The 23,274-nt window shown below is 36.8% G+C and overlaps 1 protein-coding gene across 7 annotated transcripts in view; it reads right to left on the bottom strand.

Annotated features, from left to right (window-relative positions):
• Positions 1-23,274, bottom strand: part of PEX5L (peroxisomal biogenesis factor 5 like) — a gene marked incomplete at its 5' end in the record, with an annotated part of 189,064 nt that overhangs the window by 92,204 nt on the left and 73,586 nt on the right. For 3 of the 7 annotated variants that reach the window (XM_082625592.1, XM_082625595.1, XM_082625590.1), the window contains 2 exons: positions 6,793-6,904; positions 16,812-16,916. In XM_082625592.1, the coding sequence (XP_082481718.1) occupies positions 6,793-6,904; positions 16,812-16,916 (217 nt within the window). Of the gene's footprint in view, positions 1-6,792; positions 6,905-16,811; positions 16,917-19,429; positions 19,496-23,274 lie in introns of all 7 variants that reach the window. The other 4 variants (XM_082625593.1, XM_082625589.1, XM_082625594.1 and 1 more) reach the window with 2 other exon arrangements.

Here is a 23,274-nt window from a genome sequence, read left to right as displayed (position 1 = left end):
GATCTGTCCATTGGTGAAAGTGGGGTGTTAAAGTCCCCTACTATGATTGTGTTACTGTTGATTTCCCCTTTTATGGCTGTTAGCATTTGCCTTATATATTGAGGGGCTCCTATGTTGTGTGCATAAATATTTACAATTGTTATATCTTCTTCATGGATTGATCCCTTGAACACTATGTAGTGTCCTTCTTTGTCTCTTATAACATTCTTGATTTTAAAGTCTATTTTGTCAGATATGAGAATTGCTACTCCAGCTTTCTTTTGATTTCCATTTGTATGGAATATCTTTTTCCATACTCTCACTTTTAGTCTGTAATGTGTCCCTAGGTCTGAAGTGGGTCTCCTGTAGACAGCATATATACGGGTCTTTCTTTTGTATCCATTCAGCCAGTCTATGTCTTTTGGTTGGAGCATTTAATCCATTTACATTTAAGGTAATTATCAGTATGTATATTCCTATTACCATTTTCTTAATTGTTTTGCGTTTGTTATTGTAGGTCTTTTCCTTCTCTTGTGTTTCCTGCCTAGAGAAGTTCCTTTAGCATTTGTTGTAAAGCTGGTTTGGTGGTGCTGAATTCTCTTAGCTTTTGCTTGTCTGTAAAGGTTTTAATTTCTCCATCGAATCTGAATGAGATCCTTGCTGGGTACAGTAATTTTGGTTGTAGGTTTTTCCCTTTCTTCATTTAAAATACGTCCTGCCACACCCTTCTGGCTTGCAGGGTTTCTGCTGAGAAATCAGCTGTTAACCTTATGAGGATTCCCTTGTATGTTATTTGTTGCTTTTCCCTTGCTGCTTTTAATATATTTTCTTTGTATTTAAGGTTTTTTTTTTGTTTTTTTTGTTTTTTTTTTGCAGTACACGGGCCTCTCACTGTTGTGGCCTCTCCCGTTGTGGAGCACAGGCTCTGGACGCACAGGCTCAGTGGCCATGGCTCACGGGCCCAGCCATTCCGCAGCATGTGGGATCCTCCCGGACTGGGACACGAACCCATGTCCCCTGCATTGGCAAGCGAACTCTCAACCACTGCGCCACCAGGGAAGCCCCTAATTTTTGATAGTTTGATTAATATGTGTCTTTGTGTGTTTCTCCTTGCATTTATCCTGTATGGGACTCTCTGTGCTTCCTGGACTTGACTGACCATTTCCTTTCCCACTTTAGGAAGTTTTTAACTATAATCTCTTCAAATATTTTTTCAGTCCCTTTCTTTTTCTCTTATTCTTCTGGGACCCCTATAATTCAAATGTCGGTGGGTTTAATGTTGTCCCAAAGACTGTCCTCAATTCTTTTTTTTTTTTAACATCTTTATTGGAGTATAATTGCTTTACAATGGTGTGTTAGGTTCTGCTTTATAACAAAGTGAATCAGTTATGCATATATACATATGTCCCCATATCTCTTCCCTCTTGCGTCTCCCTCCCTCCCATCCTCCCTATTGTCCTCAATTCTTTTCATTATGTTTTTTTTTTCTGCTCTACAGTAGTTATTTCCAGTATTTTGTCTTCCAGTTCACTTATCCGTTCTTCTGCCTCAGTTATTCTGTTATTAAATCCTTCTAGAGAATTTTTAATTTCACTCATTGTGTTGTTCATCATTGTTTGTTTGCTATTTAGTTCTTCTAGGTCCTTGTTAAACGTTTCTTGTATTTTCTCCATTCTATTTCCAAGATTTTTGATCATCTTTACTATCATTGCTCTGAATTCTTTTTCAGGTAGACTGCCTATTTCCTCTTCATTTGTTTGGTCTGGTGGGTTTTTACCTTGCTACTTCATCTGCTGTGTATTTGTCTGTCTTCTCATTTTGCTTACCTTACTGCATTTGGGGTCTCCTTTTCGCAGGCTGCAGGTTTGTAGTTCCCACTGTCTTTGTTGTTTGCCCCCAGTGGGTAAGGTTGTCTCAGTGGGTTGTGTAGGCTTCCTGGTGGAGGGGACTGGTGCCTGTGTTCTGGTGGATGAGGTTGGATCTTGTTTTCCTGGTTGGCAGGACCACGTCTGGTGGTGTGTTTTGGGGTGTCTGTGAACTTACTATGATTTTAGGCAGCCTCTCTGCTAATGGTTGGGGTTGTGTTCCTGTCTTGCTAGTTGTTTGGCATGGGGTGTCCAGCACTGTAGGTTGCTGGTCGTTGAGTGGACCTGAGTCTTATCGCTGAGATGGAGATCTCTGGGAGAGCTTTTGCCATTTGATATTACGTGGAGCCGGGAGGTCTCTTGTGGACCAATGTCCTGAACTCAGCTCTCCCACCTCAGAGACTCAGGCCTGACACCTGGCTAGAGCACCAAGACCCTGTCAGCCACATGGCTCAGAAGAAAAGGGAGAAGAAAAAGAAAGAAAAAAATAAAATAAAATAATGTTATTAAAATAAAAAATATGTTAAATATAAAAAAGTAATAAAAAAGAAAGAAGAGAGCAACCAAACCAATAAAAAAATCCACCAATGATAACAAGTGCTAAAAAGTATACTAAAAAAAGAAAAAAAAAACCAAAAAAATAACAGACTGACACAACCCTAGGACAAATAGTAAAAGCAAAGCTATATAGACAAAATCACACAAAGAAGCATCACATACACCCTCACAAAAAGAGAAAAAGAAAAAAATATATATATATTAAAAAAAGGGAAGAGAGCAACCAAATCAATAAACAAATTTACCAATGATAATAAGCTCTAAATACTAAACTAAGATAAATATAAAACCAGAAACAAATTAGATGCAGAAAGCAAACCCCAAGTCTACAGTTGTTCCCAAAGACTACTGCCTCAATTTTGGGATGATTCATTGTCTATTCAGGTATTCCACAGATGCAGGGTACATCAAGTCGATTGTGGAGATTTAATCCACTGCTCCTGAGGCTGCTGGGAGAGATTTCTCTTTTTCTTCTTTGTTCCCACAGCCCCGGAGTTCAGCTTTGGATTTGGCCCCGCCTCTGTGTGTAGGTCTCCTCACGGTGTCTGTTCTTCATTCACACAGGATGGGGTTAAGTAGCAGCTGATTAGGGGGCTCTGGCTCATTCAGGCTTGGGGTATGGAGGGGTACAGAATGTGGTGCAAGCCTGCAGCGACAGAGGCCAGTGTGACGTTGCAACAGCCTGAGGTGCGCCGTGTGTTCTCCTGGGGACGTTGTCCCTGGATCACAGGACCCTGGCAGTGGTGGGCTGCACAGGCTCCTGGGAGGGGCGGTGTGGATAGTGACCTGTGCTTGCACATAGGCTTCTTGGCGGCTGTAGCAGCAGCCTTAGCATTTCATGCCCGTCTCTGGTGTCTGCGCTGATAGCTGCGGCTCACGCCCGTCTCTGGAGCTTGTTTAGGCAGTGCTCTGAATCCCCTCTCCTCGCACACCCCGAAACAACGGTCTCTTGCCTCTTAGGCAATTCCAGACTTTTTCTGCAGACTCCCTCCCGGCTAGCTGTGGCACACTAACCCCCTTCAGGCTGTGTTCACGCAGCCAACCCCAGTCCTCTCCCTGGGATCTGACCTCCAAAGCCCAAGCCTCAGCTCCCAGCCCCCGTCTGCCCTGGCAGGTGAGCAGACAAGCCTCTCAGGCTGCTGAGTGCTGGTTGGCACCGATCCTCTGTGCGGGAATCTCTCTGCTTTGCCCTCCACACCCCTGTTGCTGTGCTCTCCTCTATGGCTCCAAAGCTTCCCCCCTTCCCACCCCCCATCTCTGCCAGTGAAGGGGCTTCCTAATGTGTGGAAACATTTCCTCCTTCACAGCTCCCTCCCAGAGGTGCATGTCCTGTCCCTATTCTTTTGTCTCTGTTGTTTCTTTTTTCTTTTGCCCTACCCAGGTATGCAGGGAGTTTCTTGCCTTTTGGGAGGTCTGAGGTCTTCTGCCAGTGTTCAGTAGGTGTTCTCTAGGAGTTGTTCCATATGTAGATGTATTTTTGATGTACTTGCGGGGAGGAAGGTGATCTCCACGTCTTACTCCTCTGCCATCTTGAGGGTCTCCCTGACATACATACATACATATATATATATATATATATATATATATATATATATATATATATATATATATATTTATTTATTTTTGGCTGCGTTGGGTCTTCGTTGCTGTGCATGGGCTTTCTCTAGTTGTGGCGAGTGGGGGCTACTCTTCGTTGCAGTGCGCAGGCTTCTCATTGCAATGGCTTCTCTTGTTGTGGAGCACGGGCTCTAGGCACGTGGGTTCAATAATTGTGGCTCATGGGCTCTAGAGCACAAGCTCAGCAGTTGTGGCACACGGGCTTAGTTGCTCCACGGCATGTGGGATCTTCCTGGACCAGGGCTTGAACCCATGTCCCCTGCATTGGCAGGTGGATTCTTTACCACTGCACCACCAGGGAAGCCCTCCCTGACATATATTTTTAAGATTAAAAAAGAACATACTATCAAATAAGAGTCTTCCTTAAGGATAAAAATCTGTGTGACTCAGATGCACTGAATGCTGAGGCCAAGAAATGAAAAACCCATAGTCTCAACATATCATTTTTCCTGTCCTCTTACTTTGGAGGGTGTTATGGATTGAACTGTGTCCCCCCAAAACTCATATGTTGAAGTTTTAACCCCCAGTACCTCAGAATGTAACTTTATTTAGAAATAGGGTCAATGGAGATGTAATTAGTTAAGATGAGTCAGATTGGAGTAGGGTGGTAATAAAGAGAGGAAATTTGGACACAGAGACCGACATGCATACTGGGAGACATGCACACATGTCATGTGAAGATTAGAGTTATGCTTCCACAAGCCAAGGAGCTACCAGAAACCAGGAGAGAGGCCTGGAACAGATCCTTCCCAAGCATCTTCAGAGGAAGCATGGTCCTGCTGACACCTTGATTTTGGACTTCTAGCTTCTAGAATTGTGAGGCAATAAATCTCTGTTGTCTAATCCACTCATTTTGTGGCATTTTGTCATGGCAGGCCTAGGAAACTAATACAGAAGGCAATACTGTAGGTACTGGGATTGCAAGAAATGAGATATTTTTTTGATTTTTTTCCTCCAGTATTTCATAGGTCTCTCTGTTATTTGCTAGAAAAATCAAAGTGAAAAGCAGCTTTTGAGTTGGATATTATGTTGCTCTCTCTGGTGAGTCCTTCCTATGTGACTTAGTTCCATCCTCCCTGAGAGTTGTAGAGGGTACTGGAATCAAGATCTGAGAATTAGGCTTTGCAGCTTTTTCTTAGAACAGCGGGAATTTCTCAGTGTACCCCATTCTCATGGATTTTCCTGCAATTAGAGACACAAGGCTCCTCTGTATTTTTCTGGGGGTAGCTCAGTTTTGGAGGGGTGAGCTCCAGTTTCATAGGTAAGGAGGATGAAACTGATCTGACAGGATCTGAACTTGTTTCATTTCCTGCCTAAAATGTACCAAGTACAATTTTATTTGCTTGATTACTCAAAGCAGTAGTTGAATTTAGAAAATGATTGCTTTGGTGTGATATAAAGAAAGTTAACGCATTTGAAAAGGGAAGTGTTGGGTGTACTGTTTTCACCTGGTATCTTACAGTAATGGTAACATCTGTTAGAGCTTACATGGTGTTAGCACTTACATAGATTGCTTCATTTAATCTTCCCAAATAACCTATGAGATATAGATCTTACTACTATTAGACAGATGAGGAAATAGACTTACTTATGCAACTTGCTCAAGGACACAGAGTTGCTAAGTGGCAGAGCTGGGGTTGGAATTCACAAAGTTTAACTCCAGAGACTGTAGACTACACTCCCACATAAAGTGCCTCTATCTTGTGTTAGTTACTCTTATTGTTGTAATTTTTAGCATTTCTTAAAAATCACAATTTCCTTCACCTGTGATTTTCTTCATTTACTTAAAAGTATAATAAAACTATGCCAGGAAGCAGCAGGCTGAGGACATGATGGGGAAATGAAATGAACTTTAACAAGACAGTATATAATTAACCTCTCCTGCCCCCATTAAATTCTCTCCTGCAATCCAATATAACCTTTGTTGTTTGATTCTGGACATCATTCTTTTTTCTTATTTGAACAACATGCCTTTGAGTGTGAATGTTGACTGAATGAATGAAACCAATGCAGAAAGGCTGCCGCTGATCCAGAAGGCGACAAGTAGCTTTTGAGTCAAATCTTCCGTTGTGGCCTCAGGGTGGGCTGTACCTAAGTGACTTAGTTTTCGAATTAGTGAGAATTTAGGTGCAGAGGATGCTGGAGAAGGTGTGATTGATAAACTGGCATCCTGCATTCACTCATTGGATGGCAACTTATTCCCTATACAGATAGCTTACTGTTTGATTGTATTTAATTCCAGAACAATGTTCAAATAAATTGTTGTAAGAAGGAGCAACTAATCCATTTATATGACAAAAAAATAAAATTGTCTCAATAATATCCCAAGTCTCTAGGACATTTTAATTGTGATTTCAATCCACTTGAAGGGGTTGCCTATATTTTTATTTTACTGGACTTTTGTCATACAAAATATTTCCAGCCAGAACTTGAAAAACCTTACTCTGAAAGAGATGCTTTTGTTTTAAAGAATTCCTATATGATGTGACTTGAGATGCAAAGATGTAAATATGAAAATTGGCATTGAAAAATGATTCATTGCTAATAGTGGTACTCTAATGTTTATCAAAATTGGTTGGATAATATCCATTGGAGTTTCTTATATTATAAAGAAAAGCAATTTATTGGTTTATATTGAACAGTATATATTCTAAAATTTCATTTGTTTGCAAACATTATTCTCCACTTAAAATGCATTGTGGAAAGAAAATGTGCATTTTTCTATCATGAAAATTAACTCCACTTGAGGATAAGTTAAAAGTGAAAGAATTACCGGCTGTGTTGGACGTTACTGGCCTTGCTATTGCCTCCGATTTGGTTTCACAGAGAAAGTCATCGATGGAGGGACTCAGGAGGGGTCTGCTTTCTTGCTGTTCATTCACCAGCTGGGAATAAATGAACACAGGTGTCAAAGGACTTTGTCCAACTGCAGAATCAGATGAATTAAAATGCAGCCTTGCAACAAAATGAGAATAGCAAGCCTACCAAAAAATAAATCAATCAATAAGTAATGGGATAGAGGCAAGAAAGAAAAAAAAATCAGGGGATGGGGAATGAGCCTTTCAGCACTGTCATATTTTTGATGCAGCCAACTTCAGTTTTTAAACCTCAAGCTTTTTTTCTCCTCCTAGAACAGTTTTGGAATTATTCTCTAATTTCAGTATGTAGAATATGACACCTATTGAATCACAGTTCCTAAGGGTTAATCTCACTCTTCATCTGGACAAAAAGGTCTCACTGAGACCTGGAACCATGGCTTCAGACCTTGAGGTGACACATTCTGTTTAGGACTGGTCAGTCATTGCTATGTGGTAAGAGCAGGCATACACACAGAGATCCGTGTGCGTGGATAGATGCTCTTTTTCTCTCTCTCTTAAAAAGCTCAAGTCACCTAAAGGCACATGCCCTTCCTTACATTTCCTTGGGATGCTTTTGTAGTGCATAACAAGTATTTTGAGAGAGTAGGAAATATTGTTAACTGTACAGGTATCTATTATATACGTTTGTGAAAATCTGTATGTAAAAGAGATCTCTGTCAATTCAATTATATTTCCCCATTGGTTTGTTCTCTAATTTCAGAAATCTTTCAGTTTGATTTTTATTAGTTCTCATTATCAGTGGCAGCCAACTATTTACTTTCAGTTATTCTGCACTTCTTTGAATCCAAACATCCTTAAGTTCTGTTTCTAAGAGTAAGGGGAAAATTACACTTAAGATAACACAAGTGGTTAGTCCCTAAAAGAACTGTCTTAGTTTTTTGGGAGTTTTTATATTGGCCTTTCTTAAAATGGGCATAGTCATCTAGTTTTCTACTTGCTATAGGAAAAAGATGTGCCAAAAAATCTCTAGATTTTAAAATACTTATTTGCAAGGCTGTATTTTAAGAGATACATAAAATAACAAATGAAGTGTTTTGAAGTATTACCAAATCAAAATATTTTCTATGACTCACTTTCACTTCATTATTTCTCTGGCAATGTTAGTGGTATTATAGCTTAGAGCTTATGGACCATGACAAGAGACCTAAATAATGGTAAATATGGGAAGAAAAAATGCAATTCTATTATTGGTGAAGGAGGAATATGGAAGCATTAGTGATTATTCGGGGACTGAAAACCAAGAGGCACCTTTGGTACTTTTACACATTCATACTATTATCTTAACATGGATAAATCTCAGATCTTCACTAAAGTCTAAGATTTTGAGATAGAGTTGGCAATTTAATTTCACTCATATTAATTTGTACATGTTATCGAGGGTTCTAAGCATTAAGAATGCTCATTTTCTTTTAATATTCAAGTTATAGAGATAGAAAAATTTTCAATTATAAGTTTTAGTGTTACTATGTATAAAGACACAGATTTCTCTAAATTATCTGAGGTCTGTTTTGGTTGTAACCTTTTTTTGGGGGATGCTCCTTTAATCCATGAACAAAACTCTTGAGTTTCTTTGCATTTTGTTTTCTGAATTTGAACATTCTTGCATATCACCCATCCTATTTATATTGAAATATTTTTTAATGTTGAGGGACTATGAGCTTTTCATGTTTTGGGGATAAAACATATTAGAATTTTTGTAAATGCCATGGTTTATGCCAGCTCTTCTGAAAATGTGATTAGTTTTCTGGGATCTGTTTTTCATGTATAGGTAGTTCATGTAAAAACTGTGTTTATGCAATTTCTTTAAGACTCATACATTAATGTGTATTTCTTGGGAGAACTTGACCTTTTAGCCATATGTGCTTAGCATATTGAACCCATCTAGTATGATATCAGCATGGTCATGTGGTCTTGATGTAGCAACAATGTCTACCTCCAGGCTGTGTCATTCTCATGGCTGTCAAGGGACAGCTGGATTCTACTGTGCTATAAACATCATGGAAGATGAAGGTCACCATCAAATATGGCACCACACTATACTCATAGAATTTATTGTAACAGGCTTACATTTATTATGTTGTGCATTCTGACTACCAGGTCTTATTGACTTAGGCTAAAGTAAAAAAGGTGCAAAAACTCAATACAACCAATACAACTTCAACTTTAAAATACGTATGACATATGTGTGATGTCATAACTCTCTTTGTTAGCCATTATTTCTCTGAAGAAGTCTCATGTTACTGATAGATAACTAAGAAAATTTATTCTCTTAGTCCTGGCCTTGAGAAATATCCATTATTATGTAAAAGGTACATATGATTTATATTCCACAAAAGCCCCCTTATACTTTTTCTTTACTTTGGATACAATTAAATTCCTTTGTAAATAAAAGGACTAATAATTTATTTCCAAATCATAGCTCTGTGAGTAGGTGTGTAGAATAGACTTAGATTACCTATGGTTTTAGAAGACCAGGGTATTAGATTTCTGCAGATACTTTTAATTGCAAACACTGAAAAATTACAGTCTAAATTTGATAAAAGAATTCTAGAAAGTAAGACCTTTCCACATAAATATCTAAACGGAAAAACAAAGGAAAGGCACAATTAATTGAAAGGCCTATCCTCTTAGGCAAGTCTGTAATAGGATTTTTTTTTTTGAGTCTCTCTCCTCATTCAAACTAAAGACTTATTTTCTAGAGAAAGCACTTCTAGCACTCAGATTTTCTCAGCATAGGAAGAAAAGAATACCAAAGAGAAGGTTATTCAGAGAGACACTAGAGAGCCCAAGGTGTGGCTTCTCCTCATAAGGTCTTTTCTACACCTACTGTCTTATTTGTGACCACCCTTCACCCCTGGACTAGAGTTGTTCCCATAACATGTCTGTCCCGTTACCATAACTGAGCTGTTCCTGTGACTTTCTTCCATAGATACAAATCAAAGAGGAATCTTCACATTATTTTCTGAGTCTGTGCTTTTCAAGCTAGAGCACCGTTTAGCTGTCGGCAAATGCTGAGATTGGAGTGGGGATAGTGGCAGGGCTCAAGGGTGAAGAGGATGAAAGGCCAGATTTCAGATAGCATGGAAAGGTAATTTGGGAACTGAAGGTTTTTGGGTTTTGATTGAGATATGGAAGATGAAATAGGAAATATCATGAAAAAAAATCTTTTGTTATTAACTCTGAGGTAAGAGGCTATGTCTTACTCCTTACTCATATTTATATCCTTCACAACTTTGAATAGAATGTCTTCATATAAGAGGGGCTCAATAAATGGCTACCAAATGGGACAGTGACTTTGCAGAAACTGAAGATATAAAAATATCTATCTCAAACAGTCCAATTTTGAACTGTATCTTCAGTCAGATGAATTTAAGAATCATTATTTTAGCCCTATTAAGTCCCATTTTATTTTTACTTATATAGATAAGAATGGCTTTTCACATGCCTCCCTCCTGATTTTCAAACAAATTTATGGTTTTCCTATGGTGACTTGAGAATAAGCAAACCTTTTAGGTCATAAAGTAATATTGCAAACTGAACTGAATCCCCCAAATAGTTCCCCTAAGCTTTACTCCCAAATTGTATGCCATTTATTGTCTTTATTCATTGGTAGGATAGAGCTTATTGACTTCCTCTTAGAATTACTTCCTTCAGTTTGAAATACTTTATGAACTTACCTCATTTCATCCTTTTGGCACAGAGTACATTGATGTTATAAAAATAATAAAAGGTGAGTCAAAAAGTTTCCAATTTTTTTTTTTTGAATAACTGAGTGGGAGTGATTGCAATTGTGGTCCAATCAGATGATCTTAACTGAGTTAAAATGACTCACTTCATTTGTTGCTAAGGCTTTTATTTCAACTTTACATTTAAAATTTTCCTTTATTATTCTTCTTTGTCCTCTTTTCAATATTTAGATTAGTTCAAAGGCCTTTCTAATGGTGACAGATTCTTATTCCTCTTTCAGGACCCTGTTCTATTGATACATTGTCTGGGAATCTTCTTCAGCTCTAGGCAGCAAGTGCCTTCTTACAACATCTCCGTGTTCCCATGCTTTACCCAATTTTATAACCTTAGTTTCACTTGTTTCCTCCCACTAGACTATGATCTCTTTGAAGGTAGAGACCTAATCCAATTAATTTTTGTATCTCATAGTGGCAGTTTAATAAATGTTGACTGATTTTACACAGTCCAACTGAATGGTGAATTGTATAAAAGAATGATTGCATGGGCATCCTCAATTTCATAAGGGGTTTGATCAACGCATAGAGAGGCCAGTGGTCCTCAGAAATGTTTACTAAATTCCTGGCAAATTTTAAACCACAAATCTAAGTCCACTTTCTCCCACTGTCACATCATTGAAATGCTTGGAAACCTAGAGGTATCTAAAGGAACATTTCCAAATGCAAGGCTTCTTACCAAGAAGTCAAAAATGCCAAGAATGAATGCCTAATGAGAAAAATTGAAATAAAGGCATGGACCTGCCTCATTCCATCTTTGGAAGCAGGACATGGACCAATGCAAGTGGGAAGCCAGTGGTACTTCAAGAAATAACACCACTACCTCACTCAGAGATTTTAAATCAGAGATTCAAATTTGGAGATTCTGAGAGAAAGCCCTTACACAGTCAATGGACATGGAAACAAAAGGAAGTAGCAGAAGTAAGAAGACAGGTGAGAACTCACATGTAGGAGCTTCTTGTCACTCAGAATTCAAGACTATTGATCCTTTACACCTTCCTTGTAATCATAGGTTGTAAATGAAATATTCAGTCAAATGCCTTCAATTTACTTATGACTTAGTCAGACCGGTCAGTTGATGTGGCTAATAGCCACAACAGGACAAAATTGGTTCTTATTTTATATCAATACTGTGTTTAGTGTTGAGCAGAATGCAGACAATATCATCCACCTTTAATGAATTATTGTCTGTTTTAAAACTTTGTCTAAAAATACATTTGCCTTAGTTCAACTTGAATTTCCTTAATTTAAATGTTAAAAAATTAAATTATTATATGATCTAAGCTGAATATTTAACCAAGATGAAAGGAGAGTATTTTGTTTTTAAATACTGCCTGCTACTTAAGCTCCAGTGTATTAAAGATAGCTTGTTTTATGACTTAAGTCTAAGTTTATTTATCTTTTTTCTTTTTTTTTTTTTTTGCGGTACATGGGCCTCTCACTGCTGTGGCCTCTCCCGCTGTGGAGCACAGGCTCCGGATGCACAGCCTCAGCGGCCGTGGCTCACGGGCCCAGCCACTCCGCGGCATGTGGGATCCTCCCAGACCGGGGCACGAACCCGTGTCCCCTGCATCGGCAGGCGGACTCAACCACTGCGCCACCAGGGAAGCCCTAAGTTTATTTATCTTTAAACAATATATTGCTTAGGTGTTTCATTAAAAAATATAGAGCTAAAGTTTGTGATAGCTTATATCACTAAGAATTAACTCCAAACCAAAATACATTTTAGGTGAGAAAACAAGGTCTGTATAGGATAATAACTCATTATTCTATAATTTTACACTTCAGATTGATGATCTTTATCTATTGTTTTAAAGTAAAATATTCTGTTTTTATTTTTAAACATTTTAGTATTTAAAGAATGATTTTAAAAGTTAAAACACTGAAGCTAATAAGCTAAAAAACAGTTGACAAATATCTCATATTTGTAATGTTGATTTAAAAGTTTGTAAAAAAATACCAGTCTTTTTATCTCACCTAAATAATAGAAAAATTAAGATGGTTTTTATATAAATAAAAACACAAATATGCTTTCAATAGACATATCTTTATGCATTTTGAAAATTCCTTTATTATTTGCACTCTCTTGATTAAAAGTACAATATATGTCATTTGTTAAGTAGGTTTTCATTCATAATTTTATAATTAAACTATTGTTTATGGCTTTATTAGTCCTATCCAAATTTAGAAACGTGTGCAAAGCCCATCAAAATAGTCACCATATTAAAACTAAGTTGAATGACTCAATCCATTGAAAAGAGGAAACTGAAACATTACTATGCACCCCTTAGTATTCAGCCTTTGAAGGCTTTGTCATAGTAATTCTGCTACCCGACTGAATTAATTTCTTATGAGCTAATAGTACTAATGGTACTGCCCCATCCCCCAGTTCTTTATATGGGTCTCAGTGGATCTTCCTGTAAAGGATAACCATGTGATAATTTTCAACTCTTTGACTTGATCTAAATGTCAACCAACTGACAACAAATATTTTCCTGACAGGATAGTTAGACATAAAAATGTGAATCTATTCATGGGGAAATGAACAAATATTATTGTTTACAGCTTGGATAGTACTAACATCAAGGCAGGAAGGAGAATATAATTAAAGCAATTGTTTAAAGTTAGTAACTGAAAACCCAAACAAGACTGTATTTAGCAGCCTTGTGAATGTTTTTCCAATCAAGGACATTACTTTTTTATCTTTATCAGACACAATATTAAATCAGTATCAAACTATAAGGGATGGGGACAGATAGAAAAACAAAGCCTGAGTTTAAAAAAATTCCCCTGACAAGAAGAGGTCTGGAACACATAAGTTTTAAGACACTGTGCTCTACAGCAAAAAATGAATGGGCTATTCCTTACTTACAAAAGTACCAGGGGAGGTGGTTAAAATGAAAATTTCTGAAGGTTCCTTATGAGAGAAAAATATTCCCTAAAGCCATTTCATTCTCATAAAGAAGAATAAAATTTTTTTCTGTGATATGTTCAATTTTCTGGCACAGTTTGCCCTTCTAGCCTCAAACTGTATTTATTTATACCATTACAGTCTAGAGTAGTACTGTTCAATGGAAATATAACGAGAGCCTGGTAATCTTAAATTTTCTAGTAGCCACTTTAAAAATAGTGAAAAGAAACAGGTGAAAATAATTTTAATAACACATTTTGTTTAGCCCAATATATCCAAAATATTATTTCAACATGTAATCAATATAAAATTATTAATGTGATAGTTTACATTATTTTTCTTTGGACTAAATCTTCAAAACTTGGTATGTATTTTATACTTACAGCATATCTCAATTCGGGGTATCCACAAAGCACTCAATAGCCACGTGTGGCTAGCAGCTACTGTATTGAACAGCACAGGTCTAGAGAAACTCTATTTCCTCCAAGACTTCATGTTTCACGTATTTTTTTCCCTTCAAAACTCTCATCAATGCACATTTGTTTCCATACTGTTTGACTTAAAGTGTTAGTCTAGGATAGCATGAACTTGAACTACTATGAAGAGCTTGACACATTGTTTAGCAAAGAATTAATAATTAAATGAAATAAAAAGAGCAATTCTCAGGGGTCCGACAATTTCTGAGTTCAGGTCACCTGGCCAACTCTTCTGTTTTGTTCAATTTGTTCAATGTACTATAAATGACTTGACTGGAGTATGCTTGGCTAAATCTATCTAAAAGTGATCCTAATAATCACATAATACAAAAATGCTTCAATATAAACTATTCTACACTTACCAATCTGTGGAATGAACAGTTACTAAACAAATTAGGGACTCAGTGTTTCAAGGACTTATTCTGTATTTTATCAATTATGATTGTCCTAAAGACATTACTGAGAGAGCGGCAATTAGTTTCAGACATTTCTGGAATCTGTGAATGAGCAGCTGGCATCGACACACCAGTGATGAAGATGAGTCAATGTGTCCTGCAGTATGTAGCACTATGTCATAGGGGCTTTACAGGAGACATGGGACAGACATGTTTCAAGACACTAATACATTCACACAAGATAACGAGTAAGAATGTGGTATGGTACACAGATTGGATGCTGTGGTTGCCATGAGAAGTACTCACTTTTTCAGATCATTCTGCTGCTTTTTGGCTTGTGCATGCCACTGGTGCATAGCAGGGAAGAAGCCACTTGTGTATAGTGGAAAAAGTATATCAACTAATAAAACCACATTTGACTGAGAAATAATTGTATCACAGCTGTCACAGGATTAATTCCATAAGATTATCAACACAATAGGTGCACTGCATTTTATGAATCAGAACTCTCCATTTGCTGATTCATAAACTAGTCACTATGCAACAAGTATATGATGCATCAAAGAAAGCATTATATCATCTTCATGCAGTAAAATTGTAACTATTACCTCAAAAACAGTTAATGCAACATTAGACAGGGATTAAAGAAGGAAATTGGTACACACAAATGTTCTGAATATGAGAAAATGGTAATAATTACAGTTTCTTTTCTAATTAAAAAAATCAAAATTCTTATTTTACATTAAATTTATATTAAAGTTTAGGTTATAGTGGTAATTTTGGACATTTGAAAAGGATTACTGGAAAGTGCATAGCAATGCATGGTTTTGAAGAAAAAGAATTTTGGGCACTAGAGCCTGTCCTAAATCGTGATGTCCTGAAATGATATGCTGCAGCACAACTATGCCAATTGCAAATTTGGATAGGTTTTACCTACTGATGAATATGGCTCTACCATTAGCTGAGAACTCCAAGTGGTTCTCACCTCCCATAACATTCGCCTGAGGAACTGTGGACTGTATATTTTGGATATGGATTCTACAAAGGCAAGAGATCAATGTAAAACTGTATATGTTTTACTATGTAAACTAAGTAAAGAATGGAGGCCTTGGTAAACATTAAGCAAATTTCTTTCCAACTATTACTATGTGTCATTGGGAAGAAGCATCTCCTCTTTTGGATTAAAACAAAAACAAAAACAAAAACCTCACAACATAAGATTATCCCAAAGTCCTGGGAATCTTTATAACTTTTTTATTATTCAATTTTGATGTTATATGTTATTATAATTTTCATTACTTACAGCATAGTGTTTAGAATGAAATGAAACCACACATGTTGGCAGCAGCTGGGGATGTGATCTGATGATATACTAAAAATAAGTTGCCATAATTTAGCTTTTGATATAAATGCCTTTCATGAGGAATTTAAATGGACATTTTTCTAAATCTAGACATGTTCATATAATTGGAACTGAATCACTGTATTTACTAGTGCATTATGGAGAAAAAAAAGAAATGTTTAAGATAACAATCTAATCTAAATTATAAGATAAATGCAAGTAAGTAATTTTGCATTTAAGAATTTAAAACTGATAGTTCCACAGAGTGGTGATGAGTATATTATACATACATATGTATGTGGATTTTACAGGGTGTTTCAAAAGTCCCTGAGGACATACAGGATTCATTCTCAGTGTGTGTTTGCATACAAATGCAAATCTTTTTCTATACTTATTATAATAAATACTGAAAATGCCCCTCATGTGCTTTTAATAGGGACGATAGTTTTGTTGTCAAGGTCACTAGTAGAAGAGGGGTCACAAATGCCATTTTCTGCATGGAGACTCAGGGACTTCTGGCTCATTCCTGTAAATTAGTTATCCACATAAATATGTATAGACATACGTAGTATGCATAGTCACAACATAAATATATTTAACACTTACGAAATTTTAGATATTCTACTGGTAAACTGACATATGTATGCAATATAAGTTGTATTTATTCATAGGAATTTGATTTTTTTTTTTGGTTGTTGTTCAAATGTACCATTAGCTTAATTGTTATTTCTTTCCCAAAGTTGTTAACAAGACTCCTTTATAAAGAAGCGACATGTTTTACTTGCACATATATTTTCTTTTTCTTTCTTTAACTAAAGTTTAGTAATGAAAATTAATATCCACGAATAAGTAACTAAATGATGGAATTTTCCTTTTTTTTAGCAATTTTGGTTTTCATTTTATATTGTATAATTGTTTCATTGAAACTGTGTTTTTAAAAAAATTGGATCGAGTTAATGTTTTGTTTTGTTTTTTTCTAGTTAAGAATCACAATATCTGATATATTAACATATGTCAGCTTCCTACAGGAACCCTAAGGGTCTGCCCACCTGTGATGTCATAGTAAGGAGGGGCTTTTCTTCAGCAGACTCCTCCCTCGGTATCTCCTTCATCACCATGGCAACAGCCTTATCTGCCGCCCTAGAGCCTTTTCCCTATAACAGTGAAATCAACAATGACTTGTGTCAGGAGAAATCTTTAACTTATTGTTTATCACAAGATATTCTAATGTTTAAAGAGCAATCCAACATAAATGAAGAGGTAGGCTGCTGCAAGTGAATCTTGAGGCTTTTGGCTGAGGAGAAAACACACAAAATCTGAAAAAAGATTATTTGTGAACTTTTTAGTTAGCTACTTTTTCACCTTTACAGCTGACATATTACATTTAATTTTAACATAGTATTTTATATGTATAATATCTTTTAAGGCAATTTACATGACATGACAATTTTTATAGTACTGATTTAAAAACACTATAGATTGCCTGTTATGTTCATTTAAAACTTATTCCTATATAATCCCTAAGTGTTTTGAATGGCAGTGAGGAGTCTGGATTAGGGATTAGGATCAGGGTCTCACTCCCACAGAGGACTTCTGCTCAGTGATCTCTGGAGTCTGTCATTTTTGAGTGGATCGGGCATAAAAAGTAAACATGTCATAAAACCTCTAAAAATTCTTCGGCAGCCTAACATCACAGGAATTCACCCAGCTTGTTTATTTTGGGGAGGTAGAATGAAAAAAATTTGCAACTCTCAATGTTCTTGAGATCAAAAAAATTTAATAGAATTTTAGAAATGTCTTTTAATTGGAGAATCTCATAAATCCAGGTGTAAATAAAGGATGATTAATAATAGAGGCAATGTCCCTGGTGGCGCAGTGGTTGAGAGTCCGCCTGCCGATGCAGGGGATACGGGTTCGTGCCCCGGTCTGGGAGGATCCCATATGCCGCGGAGCGGCTGGGCCCGTGAGCCATGGCTGCTGAGCCTGCGCGTCCGGAGCCTGTGCTCCGCAACGGGAGAGGCCACAACAGTGAGAGGCCCGCGTACGGGAAAAAAAAAAAAAAAAAAAAAAAAAATAGAGGCAATGATATATTGACATCTACAAATTTTTGGCCTCATACAAGCATAACTATGGACTGTAAAGGGGTATGCTGGTTTTCTGGGGTTTTAGTTTACCAGATTATTAAGTTTTTGAGAGTAGATAGGGCATAAGGGAAAAAAACAAAAAACAAAATATCACCTTCCCAACCCAATTAGCAACGGCTCATGCTATGTAAAAATTAAATAATCTTTAAACACTTCAAAAACAAAACCTTCCATTTTCTTTGGTCTCTGGGTAGAGCCTCTCTGGAGAAAACAACCTTATACTAGGTGCAGACGTGAATATCTGTGTTGTAAATCTACTTAAAATAAAAATGTAGCACACAGAGATATAGGCAAAGAAACAAAATGGACATATGAGGGTCCATTGTCTGAAAGGGAATTAAGAGCTATGGTCACTATTAACTCCAGAGGTTAATAAATCTTGATAGTCTCTATGCAACTAAAGAGGATAGAATTACATTATGATCTTTGGTTTACACAGGGCTTTAAGTATTTAAAAGGTAGGTTGACTCTAAGAAGCAGAACATTGTCCATTTTTTCAGGCATTGCCTTTCTAAAATGAGTGGCAGCTTTTATTTATGGGAACAAAGAAAAACTTTCTGTATAGTTACTACATTTAAAAATGTGTGAATCTCTTTACAATGCTGAAAGTTTGTTTCTTTGGTTTGTAACTTAAAAACTAGCATTATTGAATGATAATATGTTATTTCTATGATAGAAAATCAACTATTAGAGATTTTATTCATCAGATATAACAGTGGTAATTTTCTTATGTGTTCTGAAAAGTTTATATGGGCACAATCCTTAGATTAACTGAATTCTGGAAGAATAAAGGGCAACAGTGATTCACTGCATACAAATTGGGGTGCATAATGATCCAGGTTTTTCCTTTAATGAAGCAATGTCATCTTCCTAAAATAGAGATACATACAGTTCTGAATTCTGGGAAAAGATTTATGGCACTCTTAAACTATTTGACATTTTTTCAAAATATAAAAATTATTTGGATAAAACATTACATACTGTAAGCTCAGTATACCTTTATAAGCTACCCTCATTGACAGATTATATATAGTTTAACAAATATTTTTGCAGCTTATTTTTTTCAAAAGAGCAAAATCATTTGTGAAGAATTCTTTCCATGCTCCAAGAGGTTTAATAATATAGCAATAAACAAAGTGGCATGCTTATATTTAAATTCGTAATATATTTTTTAAAACATATCTAATGTTACAAGGTAAAATTTAAAAAATAATGATTCAGACTCTTTTCTTGGGCTAAGAAAAAAATATCAATTGATAAGCATCTCAAAAAATTTCAGGTCAATATTTCAGTATACCATTTATTTGAAATGCTACCAATCTATAAACTACGTATAGGTATTTTTCACATGTGCAACTATAATAGCTAGAATTAGCAACGGACATGCCATTTCACTAAAACAAAAACAAAAGAAAACAAAAATTAGTCCTTTCATGCTGAACTCTAGAACAAAGCAGTGGTCAGCTAGAAAGGATGTATAATAAACACATGCGGTGCTTTTTATTTCTTGCAGAAAAACCCACCAAAGCCAGGGTCAGGTCACTTTTTTGAAGACAGTGCCACTTTTTCTTCAAGGTTACACCTACTACCTGAAAAGAGTCATGACACCCAGGTTAGTGCCTGCTAGCAACTTTTTTTGCTTTACAGCCTTTTGGCTTTTGAGTTATTACCCCATGAGCCTCACTGTTTCACAAGTGTGGTATAGTCCGAGAACAGAGCAGGAAGGTCGGCCACGTGACATCTCCATGGTGTCTAAAACCACTGCCAAATCACGTGAATGCACTCATATATCAAACCAAGATTTCCCCCAGACTGTATTGCCACCTCCACCTGGTACCTTAAAATCAAGCTGTGTCATTTCTGACTTGTCCATTTATCTTGTGGGATAATGCTTCTAGAATTCAGAACCTGTCTGATAACTGAGTTGGCAATTCATGAAACTATACAACTTGGCTTATCAGCAGCTCTGCAGGGCTGACAGTAATTCAACTGTGCAGGTTTTTTTTTTTTTTTCTTTAGTCAGTGTCTTAAAACATTGTAAGAAATATATACACATAATTATCCAAAGTTCAAGCTCAATTTTCTAAATAGAACTACACCATAATCTATTATTTGAAACATCATGAAGACAGCAAAAAGGAAATATACACTGACTACACACTCAAGCATATAAATGGATTTAGATTACATTAAATCGGTATGCTTCTAAATACGTCATTCTAGCCACAAGAGAATAGTGAAACTTTACAAGTTGATTATTGCATTATGACACCCTCTAGCAATTATTTCAGCCTATTTCTTTTCAAATAATACTTCAAAATCACCTTTTCCCACTTCCTTACTGAATCTCTTGAGATGTTTTTGACTGTTTAGAAAACAGTATCAGCATAAAGGGAAACATCTCTCTTTTTTTTGTGATTTGCTGTGGAAAATTGATTTTTAAAAAATTTCTTTTATCATTTTGTTTCTTCACAAATGAAATATATAAAATAGTAGCTTTTCTAACAAATAATAATTCTTGAGAATAATCTTTTTAATTAATTTCTATTATAACACCAGGCATAAATGAATGAAACAGAGTGTAGCAAGTGACACTAACATTTATTAAGAAAACTCAATTTTGGCCCACTTCTTCTTCTTCTTTTTTAAATATAGAATATAAGAAACAGAGTAGAAAATATTGGAAGTCACAGGATCTTCTGAGGCTGGATACCAGGCTGTGAAGCTATGAGCTATCCTCAGATGAGAAGGTGTGGGCTCTAGGCCTGTCTCACAGGGAAGGATCTAACGTATTTAGAGAAGTTACTGTGTGCCGAACACTCTGCTGGGTGTTTTGCATGTTTTTACTTGTTTGATCTCATGAGAGCCCTGTGGCATAGGTATTACTGTCTTTGCTAGACATTTTTGGGCTTTGAGGCTCAGAGATGGTGTGATTTGGCCAAGGCCTCAAAGCTAAGCCCGGATGGGAACCAGACCCACCTCCCAGCCTGTGTGCTTCCTTCTCTACCACACTGTTCTCTCTCCATCCAGCTTTGTTAGGGGTGGGAGGGCTCTTCCACTCTCCCCTCATCAACTGACCTAAATGCAGGGTTTCCAATGGTATCACCCAAGTTTGGGGCAGCAACCACTTTTCAGTATAATTGCACAGTATGGATCTAAGCATAGATTTTGGAGAAATATTTTCTTTAGTCTGCAATGGTCAATAAGAATCAGCCATCCGTAACTTCACTCATGAGCACATTTCTAACAAAATGTTTTCGTTTGTCCTATCTTCTTAGAAAATGAACCTAACATTTCACATACACACAATTTTTTCTGTTCTGTAGATCTTAATAGGCTTATAAGCTTTAGCATCTCTCCAATTATTATTAAATGCTAACTCAATGCCATGAAATGCCATCTTTACTAGGGTTTTCCTGAGATCTATCTTGGTTGTTTTTTTGTGTTTTTTTTTGGTTGTTGTTGTTTTGTTTGTTTGTTTGTTTGTTTGTTTGCGGTACGCAGGCCTCTCACTGTTGGGGCCTCTCCCGTTGCAGAGCACAGGCTCCAGATGCGCAAGCTCAGTGGCCATGGCTCACGGGCCCAGCCGCTCCGCGGCATGTGGGATCTTCCCAGACCGGGGCACGAACCCGCGTCCCCTGCATTGGCAGGCGGATTCCCAACCACTGCGCCACCAGGGAAGCCCCTGAGATCTATTTTGGACACATGAAATAAAATAAGTAATTTCAGAGTAACACAGTCCATTTGTAAGCAATTTTCTAGTTGCAGATTCTATTACTGCTACTATGGAGTTTGTAACTTAAAAATTATTTTTATTATTCTTAATCTATCGACAATAATACAGAGGCTCTTTATCAAAGATATTAAACAGAAGAAACGGAGATATATCAAATTAGGGGAAGAGTAAAAGACTACAATACTAGACATCTCTAACCCTAAATTAGCTAATAGATGAATTTAAATAACAGCCTTCCTTTTGTTCTGATTGTAAAATTAATATATGCTATTGCCAAAAATTGAGAAAAAACAGAAACAAGAAAGTTTAAATAGCAACCCTAACATTTTCATGCATTTTCCCCCCAAATTTTATATTTACAATACTGGAGATTAAACAGTTTTTTTTTAGGATGACTGTTCTAAGGATAGACAAAACTACAATCAAGTTTACAAATGTGAATGTATTGAATATATTTCTTCATACATACATACATGTAAGCAAATACCTGCCATTTAGATCATTTTAGCAACACTGTTTGAAATGAAATGATATTCAGTATTGCATATACTGAAAAATTATGTATCATAAATTCCAGACCCTGGACTTAACATGCACCTGCGGGAAACTGGCCACAAAAAGGCTAATTTCTGATGGCTATTCTCATCTCTCATGTGCAGAGCCAGGATAACCTTCTTGTACTGGGGAAGGTAAATGTCATGATAAGTGTCATGCTCTCTTCAAACTTCTCTTTCAACATGGGAAAACGTCAGATCAATGTTCCATGAATGGTGGCGATCTTTGCCTACCATATTATGTGTTCTCCTAGTTGTGTGTTCCTGTAGATTTCTTCCAACGTAGAGTAGGGTTCAAACCATGCTGGTTCTATCACGGTAACATTTAACTCATCTCTGCCCCCAACAGAATGTTTTGTAAATTTTAAAGGCGGTACAAATAGAGAACTAAATCTGAGCATACTGGTCAATCCTTGGTTCTAAACATACTGAAGGAAGCACACATCTAGATGTAAACAATTGGGAAGCATGGATGGAATGCTCTCTTTTCTTAACTAGCAATTCATATGAGGAATTGAAAAATCATATGAATTCACCATTGGTTCAGTGATCTGTTTATAGCCGGAAATAATATGATTACTGATTCCTTAATAAGGGTAGTCAAGTTGCAGTAAGGAAATTGATGCCTCTAGTTAAAATAATGACACATGGCATTTAAAAGGAAGACATCTAGTTGATTTGTTGATTCTCCATGTCTTTCTCTCTTACTTTTTTTTTTTTTCCCCTCCAGCATTGTTCTTCCCAGATGACTCTCCAAACCATCACCTTTGCAATGAAGTCTTCTGAGGTGAATGAGGACTGATTCTAATTACATTCTACTATATAACTCCTATGCCCTTGGTGTGTGTTATGTGCTATTTGGCACTTTTGTTGTGTGTGGTGTATGTGTATGTGGTGATGGGAGAGTCGTGGATAACAATCTCGTTAATTCTAAACCTCCACACATGAAAGTCGCTGGGATTCCACGCCCCCCGCATGCACACACACTGTCCTTGGCCTGAATGATTGGTGTAGGGGGTCTTTATGACTTTTATAGGCCCTCAAACTTTTGCCTTCATGGGCCTCTTCCTCTATAAAA

This window comes from Mesoplodon mirus (assembly GCF_964341445.2).
Source record: "Mesoplodon mirus genome assembly, chromosome: 6".
Taxonomy (NCBI): Eukaryota; Metazoa; Chordata; class Mammalia; order Artiodactyla; family Ziphiidae; genus Mesoplodon; species Mesoplodon mirus.
This window is presented reverse-complemented; position numbering and strand designations above follow the sequence as displayed.